At 37.0% G+C, this 21888-nt stretch overlaps 1 protein-coding gene across 4 annotated transcripts in view; it reads left to right on the top strand.

Moving 5' to 3' along the window:
• Positions 1–21888, top strand: part of DOCK4 (dedicator of cytokinesis 4) — a 256201-nt gene that overhangs the window by 108601 nt on the left and 125712 nt on the right. For all 4 annotated transcript variants that reach the window (XM_055807173.1, XM_055807174.1, XM_055807171.1 and 1 more), the window contains exons 9-12: positions 16228–16309; positions 16925–16985; positions 18883–19015; positions 20486–20574. In XM_055807173.1, the coding sequence (XP_055663148.1) occupies positions 16228–16309; positions 16925–16985; positions 18883–19015; positions 20486–20574 (365 nt within the window). The remainder of the gene's footprint in view (positions 1–16227; positions 16310–16924; positions 16986–18882; positions 19016–20485; positions 20575–21888) is intronic.

Genomic DNA, 21888 nt, shown 5'->3' with positions numbered 1-21888 from the left:
AAAGTTAAGACATATGCCAATGCTTAGCATTTCCTTTTTGTTAATTTTAGAAGGTTTCTTGATGGATAAATGGACTTCAGGATTGGAATCCAGCTCCAAAGACATCTAAGCTTAAGACCTTTGTGTATTTTGCATCTCTAGGGTCCTGTCACAGTCTACAGAGACCTAGTTATAGTCAGTGAAACCTAGAAAGCTATTCAGCTGATGAAATGTCTGTGTTTTCTTTAGGGCATGTTGGATAGCTCTTTAAAATCCATAGACTGTATTGATTAAAGAGCTGCTCAGCATATCCTGAGGTAATTTTGAACTGAATCTATCCTATTTCTTTTTTGGATTCTGTTTCAGTACTTTAGATCTCAATGAACTTTGGGCCTTGAAGTTGAGAAAAAGTTGATGCTGAATTCGTAAAGGATATAGATACTCAATATTAGTTATCTGACTTCCTGACATTAGCCACTCAGAGTGGAATCCTTATGGAAAAGAACTCTGAATTTGCTCTTCAAATATTTGCAAAGGATTTAGAGTAGATGGATCAAAAATAAGCTATATATGTATGTACAATTTTACTATTGTTTCTTCAGTAGATATTGAAATTCTTTTGTTAGAAGAGAAAGCATGGTCTGTGTGTCTGTTATGTTGTGGTAAGCAGTGTACATGTTTAAGAATAGTCCTCTAATTTAACATATACATTGGTACTGTCATTGTGTGACTTACCAGTGCATTTCTAGGAAACACCTTTTAAAATAAGAGGTGTAAATTAAAGCAATAAAACAAATAAACCCATTATCGTGGTTTTGATAATGTGTGCTTTAATAAAAGGAAAATTAGGTAAGTTTACAACTATTATTATTTGCAGTTAAACAACTTTTCGTCTTAAAAGCATGGATAAATGCTCATAATTTTCCCAACATGTACTAAGAATTAAATAATATATTTTTCAGGTGAGATGTGAAAGTGTGATGTTGAAATGAATTAGTGACTTACCCAGAGGAGAAAACTGATATCAGATAGTGACAAAAAAATCATTGTGATGCTTGGGATTCTTTTTGACCTTCAGACTCCTGTACTAAAAACTTTTCTAGATTCGTTAACAGCTGTGATGAATCACTTGCACCTGGTGTAGTGTGATTAGTGCCCACTTTGTGCAACAGAGATTTTTTCTGTCAACTTTAGCAAGCTAGGGATGAATATACTTTTGCAATCACGTGCCATTTGGTTGGAGCAGTATGGGGCTGTACTTTACTCCAGGCTTTAAGTGTAGCTCGAAATTGCTCTTAAAAATAACTGTTTCTGATTGTGTCGGTTTCCACAGTAACTTCAGTTCTGTTGTGTTAAGTTAGATGTAATAACAAAATACAGGTTTATTTATGCCTTTATTGTTGTTATTAATAAACAGTAGTAATAAATATTACTTTGCAGACTCTTTCTTTATTGATACAATTGTCTAATGTGTGTCTTCACACTTTAAAAGGCTTCTTTTGGATGTGAATATTCTACTTGTATGAAAGCAAGAAAACTATTTAACTGGAGTGAGTAAATCTCAGTAATGACATGCTTATGCACTTGATGCATTAGGACTGCAGTTGCAAGTCATTAATTTTCTACTTAATTGGTGCATACCAATTTCACTTGACTGTTCATGCATATGTATATATCCATATTTTCTAGCTAAACTAGCTGCTAGGAATAATTTTTGTCATCACTTAAATTAACAATAAACAGCTGAAGTCAGCCCCTGGTGATTCTTGGAGTTTTCCCTGGTGTGTTCTTGTATCTTGTTCCATTTGCCTTCCCTTCTTGCTGTTTCGCAGTTTTCTTTCCTAGAACAGTAACAGCCCCTGAATGGGAGAGAGCAAGTGTATGAATGGCACTGCTTTTAACATGGTACATCCATATGGCTTGTCCTAGTAAAATTCTTATTTTATGCATTATTACATCTTGTAACCTGACACTCCTCCTCCTCTTTCATTTCTGTGAAGGTCACAAGCCCTGGTTTTGTGTTCAATTTTTTGTTCTTTAAGGAAGTAAAAAGCTATTTTGATAACAATTTAATTTGTAGAACTGATCACACTGTTAGAATTCTAAGGCAAAATTTTTAGCATACACAGTTGTAAAGTAGTGTTGTTACTGTATTTGGAAAATAAGAGGTTCATGATCACATCTTTTCTTGAGGCTTTTTTGTCTTTCACTTCAGTCTTGTTTTCCTGGCCACTGCTGAGCTTTTACTGGCTACTTAGAGTTGTACAGCATCTTAGACTGTTTCTGAAGTATTTAATCTCAAACATACTCTGTCTAGATCTATTGAGAATCCAGATGGTAGTTAATTAGTGTTCTTAAGAAATGCTTTTATGAAGTCTGTTCCTTGAACCTGGCATGCTCAACAAACATTTGAGAAAAGCAAGATCGGAAGGACTTATTAATTTAGTACTGAGCTTTGATTTTTTTTTTTTGTATCACCTAATGTTCTTATAACAATATGAACAGGTTGAAAGTCTCAGACTGCTGTCTACTTCAGCAAATGGTGACAGCCAGTAGGAGTGAATCTGTAGAGCAGCGGTTCACACTAAGCCCGATGTTAACATGTGTAAATGTTTGAAGGATTTTACATTCCAGTTCAGTTTTACGTAGAAGAAATCCAGTTGACTAGCTTGGGCTGTTCTGCGTTGTGAATCAAAGTGCAGAGATGATCAGAAGATTTTGTTCAGAAGCAAACACCTGATTCGAAGTAAGAGAGTCATGTAGATGATAAAATAGTCATGTAAGATGGGTAATACAGGATCATGGTTTGAATGAGGAAAAAAATCCTGCAAAACATGGAGTAACTCAGCTGTACTTGGATAATTTTTTTTTACTTTAAAATTTAAGTAATAGATAATACATTGTTGGAGCTCCAAAGGAAGACTGGGAATGTATTTTTAATGTTTCAGCAGAGTGCAACAATCCTGTGTTCTGATGCTCTTTATTAGCTGCTTTATAGATCTACTGTAATGTGTGGTCACTTATGAGATTTGTGAAGTTTTTTGGGTTTCTTCTATTACTAAGAAATTATCAGTAGCTTCTGTTCTGTAAAGTTGAAATATGAAGATGGTTAGATTCCCAGTATTTAGAGTACTGAAGAGTGTAGTGATCATTTGCTTTGGGAATATTTCCTCTTACCAGAACAAAAATTAATGAAATGAACCTTTTTTCCCTCAGATCACACTTACAAAGCCAGTACTATGTACTTCCAAAAGATTACGCAGTTGCTGGTTTTGTAGGGGCAGATTTTCAGAGAAATAAAAGCACAAGTACTGATGATAGTATGTGCTTTTTCCCCCTGCATGTTCATATCATTTACCCAATACAGCAGTTTATTGCAGTAGTGATGACCTTAGTGTACCCACAGGGCCCACTTACACTGCAGCTATAAGAACACCAATCCTTTAATCAAAAATAGATTGATTTTTATTTTTTTTTCCTATCAGATCCTGGAAGGATCTCACTTATTAGCTTTTAATAGAATCAGTTTAATGAGTTGCAAGGGACAAAGTAACAGCTTAGCTGTTTTCCAGACAATGTGCATTATTCACTGAGATTCTGTTACCTTTATTCTTGCCACAACAATATCCTACTGTTACAAAATAGAAAACAAAAAAAACCCAAACCTGAAAGAAAATGTTTATCAGGTGACTGTAAATACCTACCTTTCTATTGTAGGTACTGTAAGTTTATATTTATAGCTATCGAGAGATCTTGCCTGTTATTTTTTTTAAGAGAATTTTGAAAACACCATCACCACTGGCCACTGTGTTATGAAAAAGGGAATGGAGGGTATTAAGCCCGCTGTCTATATTTGTTCAATTCAGACTGTGGACCCTCTTCTTGGCATTGATGAGTATGCATAAGAACACTGCATCATCTCCTGCCCAAAGTCACAATTACTTTACTGACCTTTACATTTATGTAGGGTTTGTGCCTCTGTGTTATGCCAGCATACTGCTGTAGAAATTATTATTCTGAAATCTGCAGTGTAACAGACAGTTCTTGGGTAGCAGTGTGTTTTCTGAACCATTTTCTTAATGTTGTTGTTTTTTCCAAATAGCAGTGCTATTAATAGGACAATTTAAAGCAGCACTTCAGAAAGATGGAGTGCAGTAAGATTTTTTCTTTTATTGATACATACTTCGTGTCTGTGTCAATATGATATGAATGTCTTATCACAAAAGATTGATGGCTCTGGCCCCATCTGTGTGAGGAGCAGAGATAAGTTGGCTTGCTAATCCTCCTTTTCCTATCACCTTGAATAACCTTGTTTGTAACTATCAAATTGCCCTCAAATGAGCACAGATTCTTAAGCAGCACAAAGAGGAATAGGCTGTTTATCCAAGGCCGGTGGAAGCAAACTGCATTTTCTATTTTGTGAGTTTTTGATTATATGCTTAATGATTGTGTAAACTCCAGACCGTATCAAAAAATGAGAAGATTACCCTTCCTTTGCTGTGCTCTTAACCTCACCTTTTTGGTGACATTCACACACAGCATCAGTCTTCTTATGCCTTTCTTCTTTCAGTTCTGCTATTACTTTAAATCAGTTAAATCACTTGCCAAAAGCTGAAATCCACATTTTGTTGGTTAAGATATTTACTACTCTGTGTTCTAAGTTACCTTTTCAGTTTATTTTGTTTTGGGTGGGTGTTTTTTGTTTTGGTGGGGTTTTTGTGGTTTGGGGTTTTTTTTTGGTTTTGTTAATTTTTTTCAGAAAAAAGCCATCACGTCAGTGTTTCTCCCTCTGAGAAACACATACTCCTCTCCTCCTTATTCTATGAAAATGTTAAAGGATTTGGTATAGGAAGAGAATGTTTTAAGTCATTTTTTGCTACCTCCATCAGCATCTTCAAACCTGAGATCTGCTCTGTTCTAGCACAGCTCAAACAACCTAACTTTTAATCATCCCTCTAACTAAAGTTTACACAGCAGACTGTTGTTAATTATTAACAGTTAGAACAACAGCAAGGAAGGACTTGGATACCTTTTGAATCAAGCTGGTAATACATTTCCATTACCCAGAACGCTCACTACTGAGAGCCCAAGATGTCTGTCTTCAAAGGTATCGCTGTGGCCTCTCTTGAGCAAGAGCTCAAAGATTCAATATTACTTTAATCATGTAAGTGGGTTACACTTGAGTTTCAATATCTAGTACTCCAGATATCACCACTCTAAATGCAGGAGACTTGAACAGTTAAATTCTTTGTTGCTTCTGAACAAAGTTGAACCTGGAGATGGAGAATATATTTGTGAAGCTGTAGGGTGTGTACTCAGTTACAGAAGTTATTAAACTTCTACAGAAGTTATTAAAAAATACAGAAGAGAAATCCTGTGTGGATGGCCCTCTGGCTAATGAAGAATGTTGCATGTTGTTGTGAAGAACAGTTCGTTAATTATTAACTGTTAATTAACCAGTCATTTGGAACTTCAGGGCAAGTAAAGCCAAGTGATAAAGTGTTGTAGCCTGGCAGTTATTAACTCACAGATAGAAGATGAAGAAGAATGTGTAAAGAACCTCATTTCTCAAAGATCCAAATGACCCAGCTATCTATCCATGCTGCCTTTGTGTGGTACTTACACATAATCAGAAAAGCGCAGCATGGTTGGAGTTGGAAGGGAACTCCAGAACTCTTCTGATCTAGCACCCCTAGAGCTGGTTGCCCAGAACCATGCCCAGATGGCTTTCAAATGTCTCCAAGGATGGAGACTCCACAACCTCCTTGGGTACCCTGTGCCAGTGCTCTGACAGTCTCACAGTAAAGAAATTGTTTCCTGATGCTCAGAGGGAGCTTCCTGTGCTTCAGTTTGTGTTTACTGCCTCTCGTACTGTCACCGGGCACCACTGAAAAGGGCCTGGCGCTGTCCTTTTTGTACCCTTCAGATATTTATGTACACTAATAAGGTCCCTTCTGAGCCTTCTCCAGCCTAAACAGTCCCAGCTCTCTCAGCCTTTCTCTACAGTCCCTTAAACGTCTTCATGGCCTTTTTTGGACACTTCTTCATGGTTCCCTGGTACTGGGGAGCCCACATCGGTACGCAGTACTCCAGGTGTGGTGTAACCAGTGCTGAGTAGAAGGCATAAGGATCACCTCCCTGAATCTGCTGGCAATAAGTTGTCTAATGCAACTCAGGATGCTGTTGTCTCTTTTGCCATATTTTTTGCCACATTACTGGCTCGTGTTCAACTTGGTGTTCACCAGGACCCTCAGATCCTTTTTTGCCAAGCTGCTTTCCAGCTGAGTAGCCTCCAGTATATACCGATGCCTGGGGTCATTCCTCCCCAGGTGCTGGGCTTTTCACTTCCCCTGGCTGAACCTCAGGAGGTTCCTGTCAGCCCATTTCTCCAGCCTGCTGAGATCCCTCTGGATGGCAGCCCAACCCAGTTTAGTGTTATCAGCAAACTTGCTGATAGTATGCTGTGCCACATCATCCAGATTGTTCAGCACCATTCTGGCCATTCAGCCAGTTTTCAAGCCACCTTGCTATCTGCTCATCCAACCCATATATCAACAGCTTGTTTTGGAGGATCTTATGGGACATAGTGTCAGAGGCCTTACTGAAGTCCAGGTAGATACTATCCACTGCTCTCCCCTCGTCTACCAGGCCAGTTATGTCATCATAGAAGTTTATCAAGTTAGTCAAGAAGTTTCAGTTCAGAACCACCTGCTAATTAATTTCAACTTCTTGATGGTTCTTTTTGTAGCATACTTATCATACAAGTAATTTCCTGCTAGAAATGTTACTTTGGACTTTTTTTATTGTATATGATGTGTGTGACTATTATTTCTTTCCATGTTCTTTCCAGACACTTGATTATTTTAACATCAAAGAAGAGAGCAAAATAGGTTTGGAAATAGTTTGGAGGGCACTTTAAAACCAGATCTGGAAATTATTTTTGATGGTGCAATGGATTTCAAATATAAAAGCTGGAGAGAGAGAGAGGGATAAAGAATTTATATATATGTCCATACATGCACACACATGAGTTGATATTCAGATTTTCTGCTTTAGTAGTACAATATCTCATTGTTCAATATTGAGGTTTTGTATTTCTGAATGTCATAGAAATTCAGAGTTTTTATTATTAAATAATGCTGCATAAGGACAGAGGGTTTGTTTCTACCGTGATCTATGAGAATGAACATCGTCCTGAGGAAAAAAGTGTGCGTTTTCCTTCAGTTGTTTAAGGATATGTTTTAACCCTATCTCAGACAAAGTTGCCTGATCCTAACAGCACAGAATTTCTGGGACAAGTGAAAACTGACTAGAGAGGCAGAGTTCAGACTGGACTTTGAAGTTTTTCAACAACACAGAATTTTTGTGAAGAAAAAAACTATGTACATGAAAGTGTGCTCAGTACAATGCCATACCATATGCTACATACAACCTAGGTGCTTCTCATAATTTTTAATCTGTCATTAGTTTATAGGCTACTCTGCCTTTTCCCCTTAATATATTTTTTTCATATGCATAACCTTCACTGCATTAATACTGTTCCTTGGAAATTATTACTTGGGTACCTCCACATTATCCGTGGTCTCCATGCGAATGTGCCTGCTATGCAGGACAAGGATTTGAGCTAATGCAGGTAGCAGGGTGTTTCTGGTGGAGGGAGCAGCCTGTGGGAATCAGAAGCAATGAACTAGCTCAGGGCTACTTTTCCTTTATAGTATTTCCACAAAAGCATAATCTGCACTTTTACTGGATTACAGCACAGGGTATCTCAGTGTTATTTTCAGCTTCCTGCGTGGTCTGCACAAAAATATCTCATCTAGCATGGTATTAAAACTTGTGCCACAGCAAATTCCACAAAATCAGTGTGTGTGTGTGCATGTGTGTATATATATATATATATATACGCACATCTTATAGATACAGAAGAGATTAAAGCATCTTGGATTTTCTGGCTAGCAGACCCTTTTAATTAGTCACTTATTACTCTGTTTTGTCCCTTCTCCGAAACAAGATAAAACAGAACCAGCCTGATTTTATTTACTTCCTGCCCGTTCAGGAGGTAATCCTGATTTTAGCAGGAGAGTTGAAACACCTCAAAGGCAATGCCCAGATCACTTTGGCAACAGAGCAGCCACTGCTCTATTAACAGTCCTTTATGCATTTAGAATAAAAAAAACCCCCTCTTTAGATGGGTAACTTGGTATGTATGTTTGTGAATATAGTAGCTAATTTTTTTAAAAAAAATGTCATCCTTTGTATTGAGATAAATATACATACACACTCAGTATATAAGCAGGCTTAATCATTTCACTGTTGGCTTTAAGGTACGTGGTAATTTTCCCTTGTGGACAAGAATGTATTTGGTGTGATTGTAACTGCAAGTAAATACAGGTTTATAAAAAATAGCTTAAAAGAGAAGCCTGAAGTTTCAGAAACTTTAAAAGCTTCTCTTCAGAAAATGTGCCTCATTTTTTCCAGTTATTCATTGTGAGCAGAAAGATTCCTATGTGCAGGAATATAGTCAGGATGTATATAATTAGTCAGCCTTTTCTTGGCAGGAGTAGCGAAGTAGTAAAAATCATAGGGCTTCTCCTCTGCTTGGATCCTAGGTGAGGAGAAATTCTGGAGCAGGAGTTGTCAGAGGTGATTGCAAAAGAGTTGAGTCTTGGTCCCAGTCAGACTGGAAATGTGAAAGATGTGCTTCAAGGGAATAATACTTTTTGCTTGAGAATACTGACTTGAGCTGCCTGCTGTGGAGCAACCCCACAGCAAAGGTCAAAACACTGAAGGTGTGGCCCAGTCAGTCAGTGTGCCCTATTAATTATGTTTTCATTTGTTTTACAAAGCATAACAGTTCTGAAAGCGAAGACACGCTCACTGTAACTAACAGCCTTGACCTATGACGTACTCAAGATACAATAATCAAACATTGGAACTTGAGCCTCTTTGTTACCCCATGAGTATTCAGGGTACATACTTTACATTGTGAGAAGATGTTGGTTTGTTTGGGTTTTTTTACCCTGAATCTGGTTTTGACCTGACAACTGTTCTGGATTTAGAAAGGTTGGTATCTTACAAAGATTTCTGTAGGTCTGTCCACTTTTTCCTTTGTACCTATTAATATTTATATTTTTTTAGCTTTTGGATATTGGTAGCAAAAATGTATTTTATTTATTCCTCACAAATAAGTAATTTTTTTGGTAGCTCAGTTTTCTATAGTCATCAACAACAATAGTAATAAGCAGATATGATTCACATAGTGGAAAGAATGTGTATGAAAGGAATGTCTGGCACAGCTTTATTCTCCTGCCAAATAATTTGGCCTTGCAGTAGTTTCTGTAATAAATGCCTTTTCTACAGATTTGTATTGCACTTCATTGCCAGGTGATCAAAAGTGTTCGTCCTGGCTTTAAGAGGTTCTAGATGGTTTGGTAATGCTTTTTTTGTGTGCTGGTTTTGTCTGGGGTAAATTTAGTTTTCTTTGCAGTAGCTAGGGTGGAGCTAAGTTTTGGATTTGTGCTGGAAACAGTGTTGCTAATTTAGGAATGTTTTAGTTATTGCCTGGCAATGTTTACACACTCGCCTTTCTGCTCCTCATCCCACCCCACCAGTGGGTAGGCTGGGGGTGCACGAGAAGCTGGAAGGGGACACAGCCAGGACAGCTGACCCCAACTGTCCAAAGGGATATTCCATACCGTATGATGTCATGCTCAGCCATATAAAGCTAGGGGAATAAGGAGTGAGTTACGGTGTTTTGCCTTCTCAAGTAACTGTGAGGCATGATGGAGCCCTGGTATCCTGGAGATGGCTGAACACCTGCCTGCCCATGGGAAGCAGTGAATGAATTCCTTGTTTGGTTTTCCTTGTGTGTGTGTGGCTTTTCTTCTACCTTTTAAACTGCTTTTATCTCAACGCACAAATCTTTTCACTTTTACCTTTCTGATTCTTTTCTTCATCCCACTTGGAGAGAAAGTGAGCAAGCAGTGGTGTGGTGCTTACTTGCTAACTGGGTTAAACCATGACATTTTTAGAAATCATTCATTTAATCTGACTTTGTGCAATGCTGTGTAACTTGCTGTCATTAATGAGACATTTTTGATAAATTGCTCTTTAAATACTGACCATTCTTGAATTGCAGTAGAATAACATTTTACTTCAGGGTAGCATTCCAAATGTTTTTTGAGGAGTTGGCATTTCAGTAAGCCATTGGCCTGACTGCCCAGACTGTCCTATTCAGCAGTTGTACAGGAACTGCTGTGTGTGACTTTACAGCAAAATAACTATGTTTGTGGATAAGTAAAATGAGGTAGATATGGTAGGAGTGAGTTTCTAAAAAAAAGGCACTAGTGTAGTCTAGCAAGAATATGCTTTTGAAAGGGTTTGGTTTTGTATTTTATGGGGAGATGGAGCCTGGTTTTATCTTTCATGTTGCCTCAAATCAACAAGTACAGATGTGTTGGTCCCAGGTGTGAGGGTATGTTAGAAATTAGTTGTATTGCATGATGTAACTCAGTTCCTCTCATGAATGCCCATATTCAGTGAAACAAATGTACCTATTTACTGTCTGAAGAGTCTTTTTCAAATATCTTTTGCTTGCTGCGGTTAGAGTAAGTGTGCTAGTTAATACAGATCTTTGATCTGATCTTCTGTATATAGATGCTTTTTTTAAAGCAGACAGACCAACCCAAGCAAGAGGAACCTGTGCTATCGGTCTTTCATGTGCATTAACAAATAATCCTCTTACTGTTTGTCTTGTAAAAATTGGAAAGTAACAGGAGAAATAGCTGTTTTTAATTGCAGTGATAAAAGCACTGCAAGAGATGAGCTTAAACAATTAGGCACATTCAGAAATGAATGCAGCGTTAGAATAGTGGTATGTGTACCAGCCATGACATATTAGTGATGGATTTAGGTAATGATGAGATATATTCAAAACCAATGGTATTCTGGTGGGTTTAAGGATCATCTTCCTGAGAATATATTGCAGTTGCACTGGCTACTGGCAAAGGGCATATTAGGGTCAGCACAGAAATTTAGACTCGCTGTTTGTAAACCCCCAAATGGTGATTAATACAGAGAAGCCCAGGTGTTGTTGGAGGGAAGGGATTTTTCTTAAACGTTATTTATTCCCTTCACGTCTACCAATTCCTCCTGTTATTTTTGAGTTTAATTTCCATTTTTTTGGAAAGATACAGCAAATTGCTTGTATCTATGCTGTTACCTCAGTGGCTAAGATAAAATGACTGTAATTCAGCTTGAAGGATCTGTAGCTCTGTGCACCAGTAATGCTGTGCTGTAAAATGTTTATCCATGGTGGCAGACTAAGCTCACTATTAGTGAGAGCTCTGGCTTCTAGTGTATGTTGTTTCTTTAGTTGTAAATACCTGCTAAAAGATTCCAGTATGTTGTCTTTCTTTTAAAACTGTATTGTCTTTCTCTGGATCCTGGTACCTCATGAAAAATAGTTTAAAATTACTGCTTGCTAGCTCTCCAAGAGATGTGTGATGCCATCTTTCAGTTAAAATAGAGGTGCAAATGGCTAAAATAATGTAGGTTGTGTTAATAAAAAATAATTTCTCAAGGCTGTCTTCAGAAAATAATGAGATAGGAGAAGATGAAAGCAGGAGCTTGAGTTAGCTACATGTCTGTTTTTCTTCCCTCCCATCTTCCTTTCTGCTTTCCCTTTTCTTTTTTCCCCTGTTAACTATACAGCTAACCAAGGGAAACTGGGCTCCACAGCATAAAGTTAATGTTTGAAAATGTTGTTTTTCTTCTTCCCCATGTTGCCAGCGTGGCTAGGAGACATGAAGATAAGCTTTGATATATCGTCATAATATTGTTTTGTTTGGTTTATTTTTGTTGGTGTTAATGCTTTGATCTTTATCTGAAATTGCCCAAAATTTTATTTTTATAGTACTTATTCTTCCTTTTCTCTCCCTGTTTCCTCACTGCTACTTATTTTACAGTTAGAAATTTGAGTATTGTTTTCATAAGTGCCTAACAAGTAAAACACAGGGGCTGATTTACTGTGGAACAGCTTGTACTGCTAAGTCATGTTGTCACACTTATCATTCAGTTATTCTCTGATTAAGAATAATTTTTAAGGCTTTTCTGTCTTCAGTAACTTATGACATATTGTACCACATTTCTCTGCATTTCACCACTAAATATGAGGGTAACATTTTGGCCTGATCTTGGTTTTGTAAGTCAAAGAGCCTTTAGCTGTAAATGAAGTCAATTCAAATTCAGGTTCTTAATGAACAACCATTAACGATGTTCTGGAATGTGATAAACTTGAGCTGGTGAATTATGTGGCAGTATTCTCTTACTGTGGCTCATTATTTGCTTTAGAAATCACTGTAACCTGTATTTAAGTAGAGAGCATTTATAAAGATGTCTGGAAGTGAAGCTATACTAAGAGCTACGACTGTTTGATGACATAGCTTTGACACAGGGATATGCCATGTGGTATAAATCTGGCTGGTGGTTGGTGGTGTTTTTTTTTTGATGGTGTGTTTATAAATCATAGAACAAGCAATCTGTCTAGACTGGTAACATGTGACTGGTAACATTTTCCTGCTAATACTAAGGAAATAGGGGTCACTTAGGAAAATAGAACAGTTTGTGGCTGTGTTTCTTTTAAATGTGTGTGTTAAGCCTGCAGATTTGGAACACATTGTTACTTCGCTAATACACGGGAAGTTACAGTACAAAAATCCCTTGTTGACCTTCTTAAATTAATCTCTCCAGCATTAGTTATTTCCTTATTTTCAGTGGGAAGACAGCAGAGTTTAAATGTGTACAGCATGTTTAAGTGGCAAGATTGGTGCTTATAAAAAAATTAATTGCAGTCTAAACTAGAATAAAAAATCATCTTAATACAAAGGAAAGGTATTTCTGCTTTGGGGTACTGCTGTGTGTATTTACCGTACGTTTGTATGTGTAACTGACTACTGAGAAAACTGCTGTGCAATATGATGCTAGCCCTAGATTTCACCCTCTGGAGATTTTGCTGCTGTTTGAAGCCAAGCTTTCAGATCTTGGGAATTCTGTCATCGTTTTGTTTTAAGAAGGCTGTTTACTTTTCTTAACCATTTTCTAACCTGTTCGTCTGTATAGAGATCTTAGAAATGATATATAAATGCACATGCTCTCTGTACTTAGATTTAATGTTGCCTTTTTTTTTTTCTCATAATCGTATAAGTCTAACTGCTTCCATTTGGTCCCTGGTAATGTTCAAAGATAACTGTTTTAATCTGAGCTGTAACTGGTACTGTGATACATTTCAAGCAAAAAATGTATCAAAGCACTAAACAAGGATTAAGATTTTTATTTTTATTTGTTGTTTTTAGTTTGCTTTTTTTCATCACCACTGGGTCCTACTCTTCAGTCAAACAAAATTTCAAATTCAAATGAGGAAATTAGGTCTGCATAACCATTACATGTCTGTTGCAATCAGTGCATTTCTTTGTGGCATGACAAAAGTGTCCCTGGCTTTTAATTGTGTTGTGAGTCGTAATCTCACGGTCTGTGAGTGTAAGCAGAGCTTGAAAATTTCGTATTGTAGTGGATAGTGAGTAGGAAGCTTTCAAAAGATGTGCCTTTGTTGCTGCAAAATGTAAGCTTCAATAAAAATAGTATACACTCCCAGTTAAAGTCAGTATTTGCCAGTTTCATAGGTAAACTATGCAGATAGTTTATCCACAGCAAGACAGTTTCTTATTGAATGATATTTTTCTTTGACCCAACATGTCTGGTGGTTGCTTTAAAGAAAAAAGAGAGATGTAGTGAAATGTGGTGTGTACGTGTGTATTACTTTTAAATAGTTCTACAGACTGAAGACAAGGTGGTAAAATTTAGAACCACCTTGTATTGGCCAAACTTGTATTGATGCATACCAGTGCACTGCAGGCTTCAGTGCACAAAAGCTGTATTGTTACTGCTGGAACAGAGACTTTTTTTTCTTTTTATTCAGTTTTGTGTGGTGCCCAACATAATGGGGTCTTAAAGCTTTAGCTGCTTTGGTAATACAAGTACTAATTCTTGCTCAATGTACACTAACTTTGTGTGAGACCTATAAAGAAAGCTCTGCACTTTTTTCTGCTGTATTTTCTCATACTGCAAATGAGTTAAATTTAAATGAAAGGGCAAAATTATTTGAAAACCATTTTTAAATCAACAGCAAAATACCAACTTGTTTCTCTGTAAAAATATACTCGCATAAACAGTCTTTAAAACTCAGTTTTAAAGTTTCTATGGAGACCTAAGCTGGAGAAGTTGACGGTATCATGAAACATAGATATTTCTGAGAAAATAGCATTTTCACGCTTTAAGGTATTTGAGTTCAACTCTGCTATTCTTAGGTTCTACCTTTTATGTTGTCTGATAAAAAGGCTGCATAGCTGAAGATTGCACAAATGTTTTCAAATAATCATAATAAAAAATTCTAAGCTTTTGTACGTTCAGCCTAGATAGCTGGCACATAAAAAATAAAGCGTTCTCCAGACATAATTCCTAAGAAATGTCCTCTTGAGTGTAACAGCATCCTGGGCTGTGCCACCAAGAGCATGGAAAGTTGCTTAAGCGAAGCAATCATCTACTGCGCAGCACTGGTTAGACACTGCCTGTTGGGATCCTCCATACGAGACCAATACTGATGAACTGAAGTGAGTTCAGCAGGAGGGTCTCATGTTGTTTGTGAGCAGGAGCTCCTGCCCTGGGAGGTCAGGCAGAGGCAGTGGGACCTCTTCAGGCTGGAGAAGAAGCAGTTTTGAGGGAAGCCTGTACCTTGTACCTACACGAAGATCAGTAACATCAGTAGTGCATGGTGGGATAATGGGAGACAATGGGTATAAATTGAAATAAGAGAAGATCCATCTGGATATTAAAAAAAAAAAAAAAAAAATGAGGACAGCCGGACACTGGAATAGGCTTTCCAGAGTGACTGTGTGGTCTCCATAACTGAAGGTTTTCAAGACCTGACTGGCTAAAGCTCTGAGCAAGCTCATCTTGCCTTACAGCTGACCCTGCTTCGAGCAGGAGGTTAGACTTAGAGGCCTTTTGAGGTCCCTTTCAATGTGAATGAATGATTCTGTGAATGATCAATGCAGATTTTCTACAAGGCAAATACTGGTGCAATAAAGATTTAATTAGTCTCCGAGTTGGATCTTATCCAGCATATTCCTAGTGATTTTCCAGCTGCATTTTTGAAAAGCTGTGGATGGTATAGAGCAGTGGTAAACCATGTTTACCCTCTGGGATAAGCAGAAGAGGTGGATAAGGCTGAGAAAAAAACTAGTTGCACTTGGGAAATTTTGTTTCCGATTTGACCATTACAGGGCATTCTGACTCAAATATCTGACCAGCTGGGGGTGAGAGAGCGGAGAGCAACATATGTAACACTTTTACTTCTTTGCTTTTCCCATCTTCCACATCTCTAACTGCAGAAATATGTTTGTTACATTTCCTATGAAGCTGTATCTTGGAAAAAAATATCAAAAGCATGGAAAGTTTGGTTTTTCATAAACTTCTCATGTGTGAATTGCCAAGTTTGCTCAGAGATTATCCATAATGGACCTACTGTCAAATAGGAATGTTTCAAAAAGCAATTTCTCTTTCAGTGGGATCTTATGCCCTTTTCTAATCTGAAATAAGTACTAATACCACGGAGAATTTTTATCAGCTGCAGCATTTAACACTCTGCAGTAGATTGCAAAACAGAATTCTGAAAATGAAATTTACCTTGCTGGAAGTTCCAGGATTCTTAAAAGACTGCTAAAATCAGTGTACTGTAGTTGAGAGATTTTGATAGAATTAAGTAGGACAAATGTCCCCTGGGATCATCTTCCTCTCTATGAAAAAGAATATTGGTTGAACACAAGCGTGGCAATGTTGACATTTGTTTAGCAGGAATTGATGCCAACGTACTATGCATCTAATTTCAGTGCTATGATAAATGGGTTTTATTGCTTGTATTTCTCTGTGTACTGGGATATACAATATCATTCTTCCACATGACAATCAATCTTCTGTTTTGTATTGAGTTTTTAGTAATTTTTTTGGATGATAAGTAAATTACCACTCTTCACTAGTCTCTCTTTTTTTTTTTAATTGATATGGCTGAGACTTAGAAACAAAGTATTTCATCATTTGTATCTCGAGAAAGGTTACATATGGAAATAAAATCAAGATGATATCTGTTTTGCTGTAGTGTTGTTCAACATATCTGTCATATGTGTTTTCTTACAGTGAAAGATTTTTTTTAAGACTGAATAGAAATGGTTTGCCAAAATGTCCAGAAAAGCCTGAAAGACACTGTTCTCTCTTTGTGGTGAGTTCTTGCTGTTCTCAATCGTTATTGTGCTGGGTATTGAAAATCAAGTTGAATTAAATTGTTATTCTGTGGTTGACTCAGAACTACTCCCTAAGCTTGTATGTACAGTGTTCTGATCATCAGTTCTAAAGGCTGGTTGAGGTGTATTGCTGAACTCCCAAACTGAATGTTTTCTGGCAGTATGCAGGCACTCATATAAGCGTCCGCATGGGCATATATGCCAGTCTTTCTCCCTGAAACAAGGACCAGTTAGCTTTCCTCCTTGTGCTTTTTACACCCAAAACATTGTTTGTGTAATGCTGCCTGTACTTTCAGAATATTTGGAATTGCACAAACATATCACTGCTGTTTAAGGCATGCAGTGAGTATCTTATGTCTGTCCACTGATTTTGATGCAGTATGGCATATTCTAGCCCGCCATATTTTAGGACAGTCGTTTTGAGTATATGACCACCAATTTAAAGTGTTAAAGCGATAATTTGTTAATGCTGTATAAATGAACTCCCTGTTCATTAATCACTTTCACTGTCAGTGAAAGCGGTGTGTAAAGATCTCTTTAAGTGTCACATTTTAATCAGGAGTCAGAAATAATGAGGTTCTGTTTTTACACAGGATTTGGGTAGCAGTGAACTCAGGAAGGACATCTATATCACTGTGCACATTATCCGAATAGGTAGGTATAATTATCTGTGAGTAGAAATCTTACATTTGTTAAACATATGGCAGTAAATAAATCTGCTTGGGGTCAGCTTTGGGATTTGTTAGATTAGCTAGGCCTTGGAATAAATCTTTTGAAAAGAAAATGGCTGGGTTTTGATGCAAAAATTGCTATGGATTTCTCAGCATCGTTTTGTGTTGTTTTTCAAGTGTACTGCTAACCGAGTTTAGATGCAGGGTATTTTGTTACAGAAAACAAAAGGAAAATGTCAAATATGAACGGTGTTAAGATGATGGAATTGTCATTGGAGAGTCCATTCTTGTTCCAAAGAGTAATTTCAAGCATCCTTTTTTCATAGAAAAACTTGCCTGGAAATTTAGTGTACATAACTAGTATATTTTATCTGATGTATATGTGAAATTGTTCAGATGAATTTTGTATTCCACCTGAGCCCTTTAAAAAGGGAAAGAGGGAAAGAAGTGGAGAAGGTATCGTAATAATTTTAATCCCTGATGCTATAGATGGGTATCAAGTCCTCTAAAACAAAGTGGAAGAGAAGTGTACACTTGTGTTAGGTATTTCAAGAAGTTACCTTTTGGCTTACAGATGTGAAACAGTAATCTTTGGGTCTGCTTCTGAACTCTTTAGATACACTGTTTTCTCTGTAAACTGTCTCTGTTGTTGCATCGGTGAAGCCCTAAGTATTACTTTTCTTCCTATTTTTTGAAAATATTTTGGTTTGAAATACAGTTGCTTTAACTTGTACTGAGTTTGGAAACAACTTGTTATAAAGTAAACACTAATTTACAGCTTTGAGGAATAGTTTTTCCTTGCATTTTTGTGCTGCTGTAGTGTTTCATCAGAATTTCAGAATGCCGTGTTTTGCTTTTATTAGCAAGCATTGGAAAAAGGCATAATGAGCTGATATAATGGAAGTATATTTTGTAAGAATAAAAGCTTTAAATAAGGGGTAAAAATTTTCCTATTGTATTGTTTTAAAATCTCAGTCAAGTTTGTAAATGAACCATTGAAAGATTAAAAAGTGGAAATAAGATTTATATGCTGCATAGTGTGAAAATGAACGATTACTCTTCTAGCCCTGCGATGCATAGAAATATTTGGAGGAGGCATTGCCCTGCAGTGACTGCAACCATAGGCTTTTCTTGTCAGAATTTAAGACTTCGTGGGAAAGATACATAGCTACCAGCGTACAATTGAATAAAATGGTTAGAAAGGGGCCAGTTTCAAATGCCAGGAATGCAGCAAGAAGATTGATCAATTGTATTTAAATCAAATACAAAAGGCTAGGAAAAATATTTTTTTCAGATCTGTTTTCCTTGGCTGTCTTCTTTCTTTCCTTATCATAAATTCTGCTGCCCTTTGTCATCTTTCCTCCCCATGTTTCATCTCTACTTGATTTTTCTGCAGCTGGCTGCTTATTCCCTTGCTAACCAGTTGCCTATTTGGAAACAGCGTTTGACTACTAAACTGTAATGGCTCAATCAAAACACCTTCTGTATAAATCACAGTTAGCAACAACCACAGTAAAAGAATTCTTAGTGGACAGCAAATATTGAACGCTCTGTCATGTCTGAACTCTAAATTTAATTTGATGGTGTCATGAATGCTATTTCTGAGTATCAGAAAGTGTTGTTTGAGTGGGTGTCATGAGAGGATGAGCAGTACCTCTGGTCTAAGACCTTTCAAGATCACTACATATTTAGTGGACTTCCTCTCCTGTTTGTTACCCTAAGGTAGTCTAAAGATGGACCAGATTTACAATGAGTACACTTGGCGTAGTCTACTTAGACCTGTCACCATAGTGAGCTGGATTACCCTCTGCCTCCCTTCTGTGCTTTTAAGAGAGACAGTTCCATGGATTATGCATCAAAAATATATTTTTGTTTGGCAGGACGAATGGGAGCTGGAGAGAAGAAAAATGCCTGCAACGTACAATACAGAAGACCCTTTGGCTGTGCAGTCCTTAGCATTGCAGATTTGTTGGCAGGAGATTCAAAGGATGACCTCGTCTTAAAAGTATACATGTAAGGAATGTTTTTTTCTTAATTTTTAGAAGTTTCTTACAGTCAGTGTGCATCAGAAGCAGTGGTGTTAAATGCAGTGCAAGCAAATAGCTGTAGCTCCATTCTGCAAAAAAAGTGTAGTAGCTAATTTTTTTTTGTTAGAGTTTGGAAATTTTTGCTAGTTCTACAGATGTGTTTATAAAGTGGCATAATATTAAAGATAAAGGTTACATCCTTTTAGTTTTCTGTATATTTCAGTGCATTTTGCATCCTTGTAAGAGCTTCTGGAGCTCTCTTTTTATAGCATCATGAAGTGCTCTTAGGATTTATTTAAATGCTGTGCTGCCTAGGCAGCTAGTGGAAGTATTTTATAACTACAGAAAAAAGCAGTCAGAGTATCTGTTTGTGAATTGAAGCAGTTATATAGATTTTAAAATGATTGGTTAATTAAATAGTGGATTTTGGCTGATAGTAATTGAAAGAAAGTTCAATTTTCTAGTTATAGCAACACAGTGTATGTAATTTCCTGCTTACCTTGAACACTATAGTGAGAACACTTCTGTGGAGTGGTCTGTTCTAAGTATATAAACCTGGGACACATCATGCACATGAGGAAGTTCTGTCATTCACGGGGTTAGCACTCAAATCTTGAAGGCATGGAATTCTTTCAGGCAGCCTTTCTCTTCTCCTCTGTATCCCTCTGTGCTGAATTATAGCTGCTGGCATCAGTGCTGCAGAAAAGCAATTTAGTGTGGCAGTGGATGTGTGGGCTGGCTCTTATTTAGACTCCCAAGACACCAAAGTCAGAGAAGTGTTTGTTGTTGGCTAACAAATTGTTAGATTTATCTGCCTATTATATTTTTTTTTAATCTTGCCTGTTTATTTTAAAATAACAAAAGCAATGGAAGAAGAAATGCTGCTCAAAACCAGATTTGATGCTAAGACTAAATCCAGTCTACACCATGAAAAGTGGTGATTAGAACATGGTCAATTTTTCCTTATGGAAAAGCAACTATTTTCTAAATGTATACTGAAACTTAATTTGTTCTTTCATCAAGTACCTCCTGAAGATCACGTCCTGTTTTAAATAAATCTGAAATGTGCAGCACCAATTTTTCTGTCTGCTAAGACCAACTCTGTGTCCTGCGTCTCTTCTTGAGTGTCACAAGATAGATTTCTGTGTGGTTTAGTGCTGAAGGATAGATCTATACAGATGATGAACTTGGTCACGGCTGAGTTCCTGAGTATAATTGCTTATCTCTTTCTCCCACCCTTTGCCACATGAAGCAGGTATTTCCATGGTGCCCTTTTCAAATGGTAAGAACACTCTAACCCTTTCCATTGAGACACAGGCAGTTTTGTGGGGCTTTATTAGCTCCTGTTGTATTACTAGTTTCATGAACAAAAGAGGATTTGTGTAGGGATTTGGTGAAGCCAATCTGAAAAACGTGTGTTCCTATTTCAGAGTTAAGAAAATTATCATTTTTCTAGGTGCAACACAGAGAGTGACTGGTATCAGATACATGAAAATATTATTAAAAAGCTGAATGCACGTTACAACTTGACAGGCTCCAATGCAGGTGAGTAAGTTGCCACATTCTGTTTGCATTCTTAGGGTTTCCTTTAGTTTGCAAATGAAGTGGCTCTATTTTAAGAAGGATCAATGTCTAAGAAATAAATATTCTTTTCACATAGAGGAAAATACTTCTATTGGATGAAAATGTATGATATTGCTGTTCATGTGCACATTTAAGAAAAAAGTCACTGATTTTCTTCAAGGAACTATGTAATTAAACTTCTGGTTTGTGCTGAGGAGCTACAGTTTGCTGTAGAGTTCTGTTCACATGTGGGGCTGGTCAAATCATTGATTCACGTTGCTTCACATTTCTGCTTCACATTTTCATCAGGAATAAAATTTCCCATTGACATTATATATTAAACTTAAGAAAAAGAAAAATGGGAACTACCTGTGCGACCTGCATTCCCACTGGTAGCTCTGCATTCCAGCTGAGCAAGATACAGAGTTGATAATTAAAGACTTAACAGTAGTCTTCACCAGTCAGCTATATGTTGATATAACTGCCATCAAAATAAATTTGGATGTGAGACTTAAGAAATGGGAGACAACTGACCTTTGTTATTGCAAGATGGTGGATTTTTGGAGATGTTGAATTTGTACGTTTTTTCTTGGGTTGTTTTTAATACCAGCTTGTTACCTTTTCCTGAATGCTGTCATCTAGGGATGCAGTCAAACTTGAAATATGAAGCAGAAGCTTAAGAGTCTATTGTTCTTGTATTCAAATATTTTCTTGTCCCTGTGAAACACTGATTAGTTGAAATATGACTATAGAAAAATCTCGTATAAACTCATTTTTCAGGCTGTAGTGTAATTGTAATCCCTTCCATGTAGTAGATTTCATGCTTCTTTAACTTGATTTCAAGCATAATGATTATCTTGAAAATGTATGTTCAACAGTCTTTAGCAGATAACCAAGAAGCACATAAAAGCTCATGTTATTTCTCAGGACTGAAGTTACATATTTAACCATTTCTAATCCTGTTATTTTGTCCTATAGAATCTAGCCACATATATACATATATTTAAGGTTTAGAATATCATGCATGTTGTTGGACAATAAATATAAAAATCATGTAGTGAAAATACAAGATCACATTACTGAGTAAGTATAATGTTGGCTGGCTTAAATATGTTAACCGTATTCTTGAAGGACAACATACTCTTGGTCATTCTGACTGTCCGTGCAACACCTGCTTATTCTGTGTTACATTGCTTATCCTGTTATATTCTCATGAAGCTAGAATCCACAGTTAAGCACCCAGTTGTCCTAGGAGACATTGGATAAATCTGAATACTCTCAATTATATGAATATTT

This window comes from Falco peregrinus, chromosome 6 (assembly GCF_023634155.1).
Source record: "Falco peregrinus isolate bFalPer1 chromosome 6, bFalPer1.pri, whole genome shotgun sequence".
NCBI classification, from domain to species: Eukaryota; Metazoa; Chordata; class Aves; order Falconiformes; family Falconidae; genus Falco; species Falco peregrinus.
The sequence above is the reverse complement of the archived record's forward strand: the minus strand, read 5'-3'. Positions and strand labels throughout refer to the sequence as shown.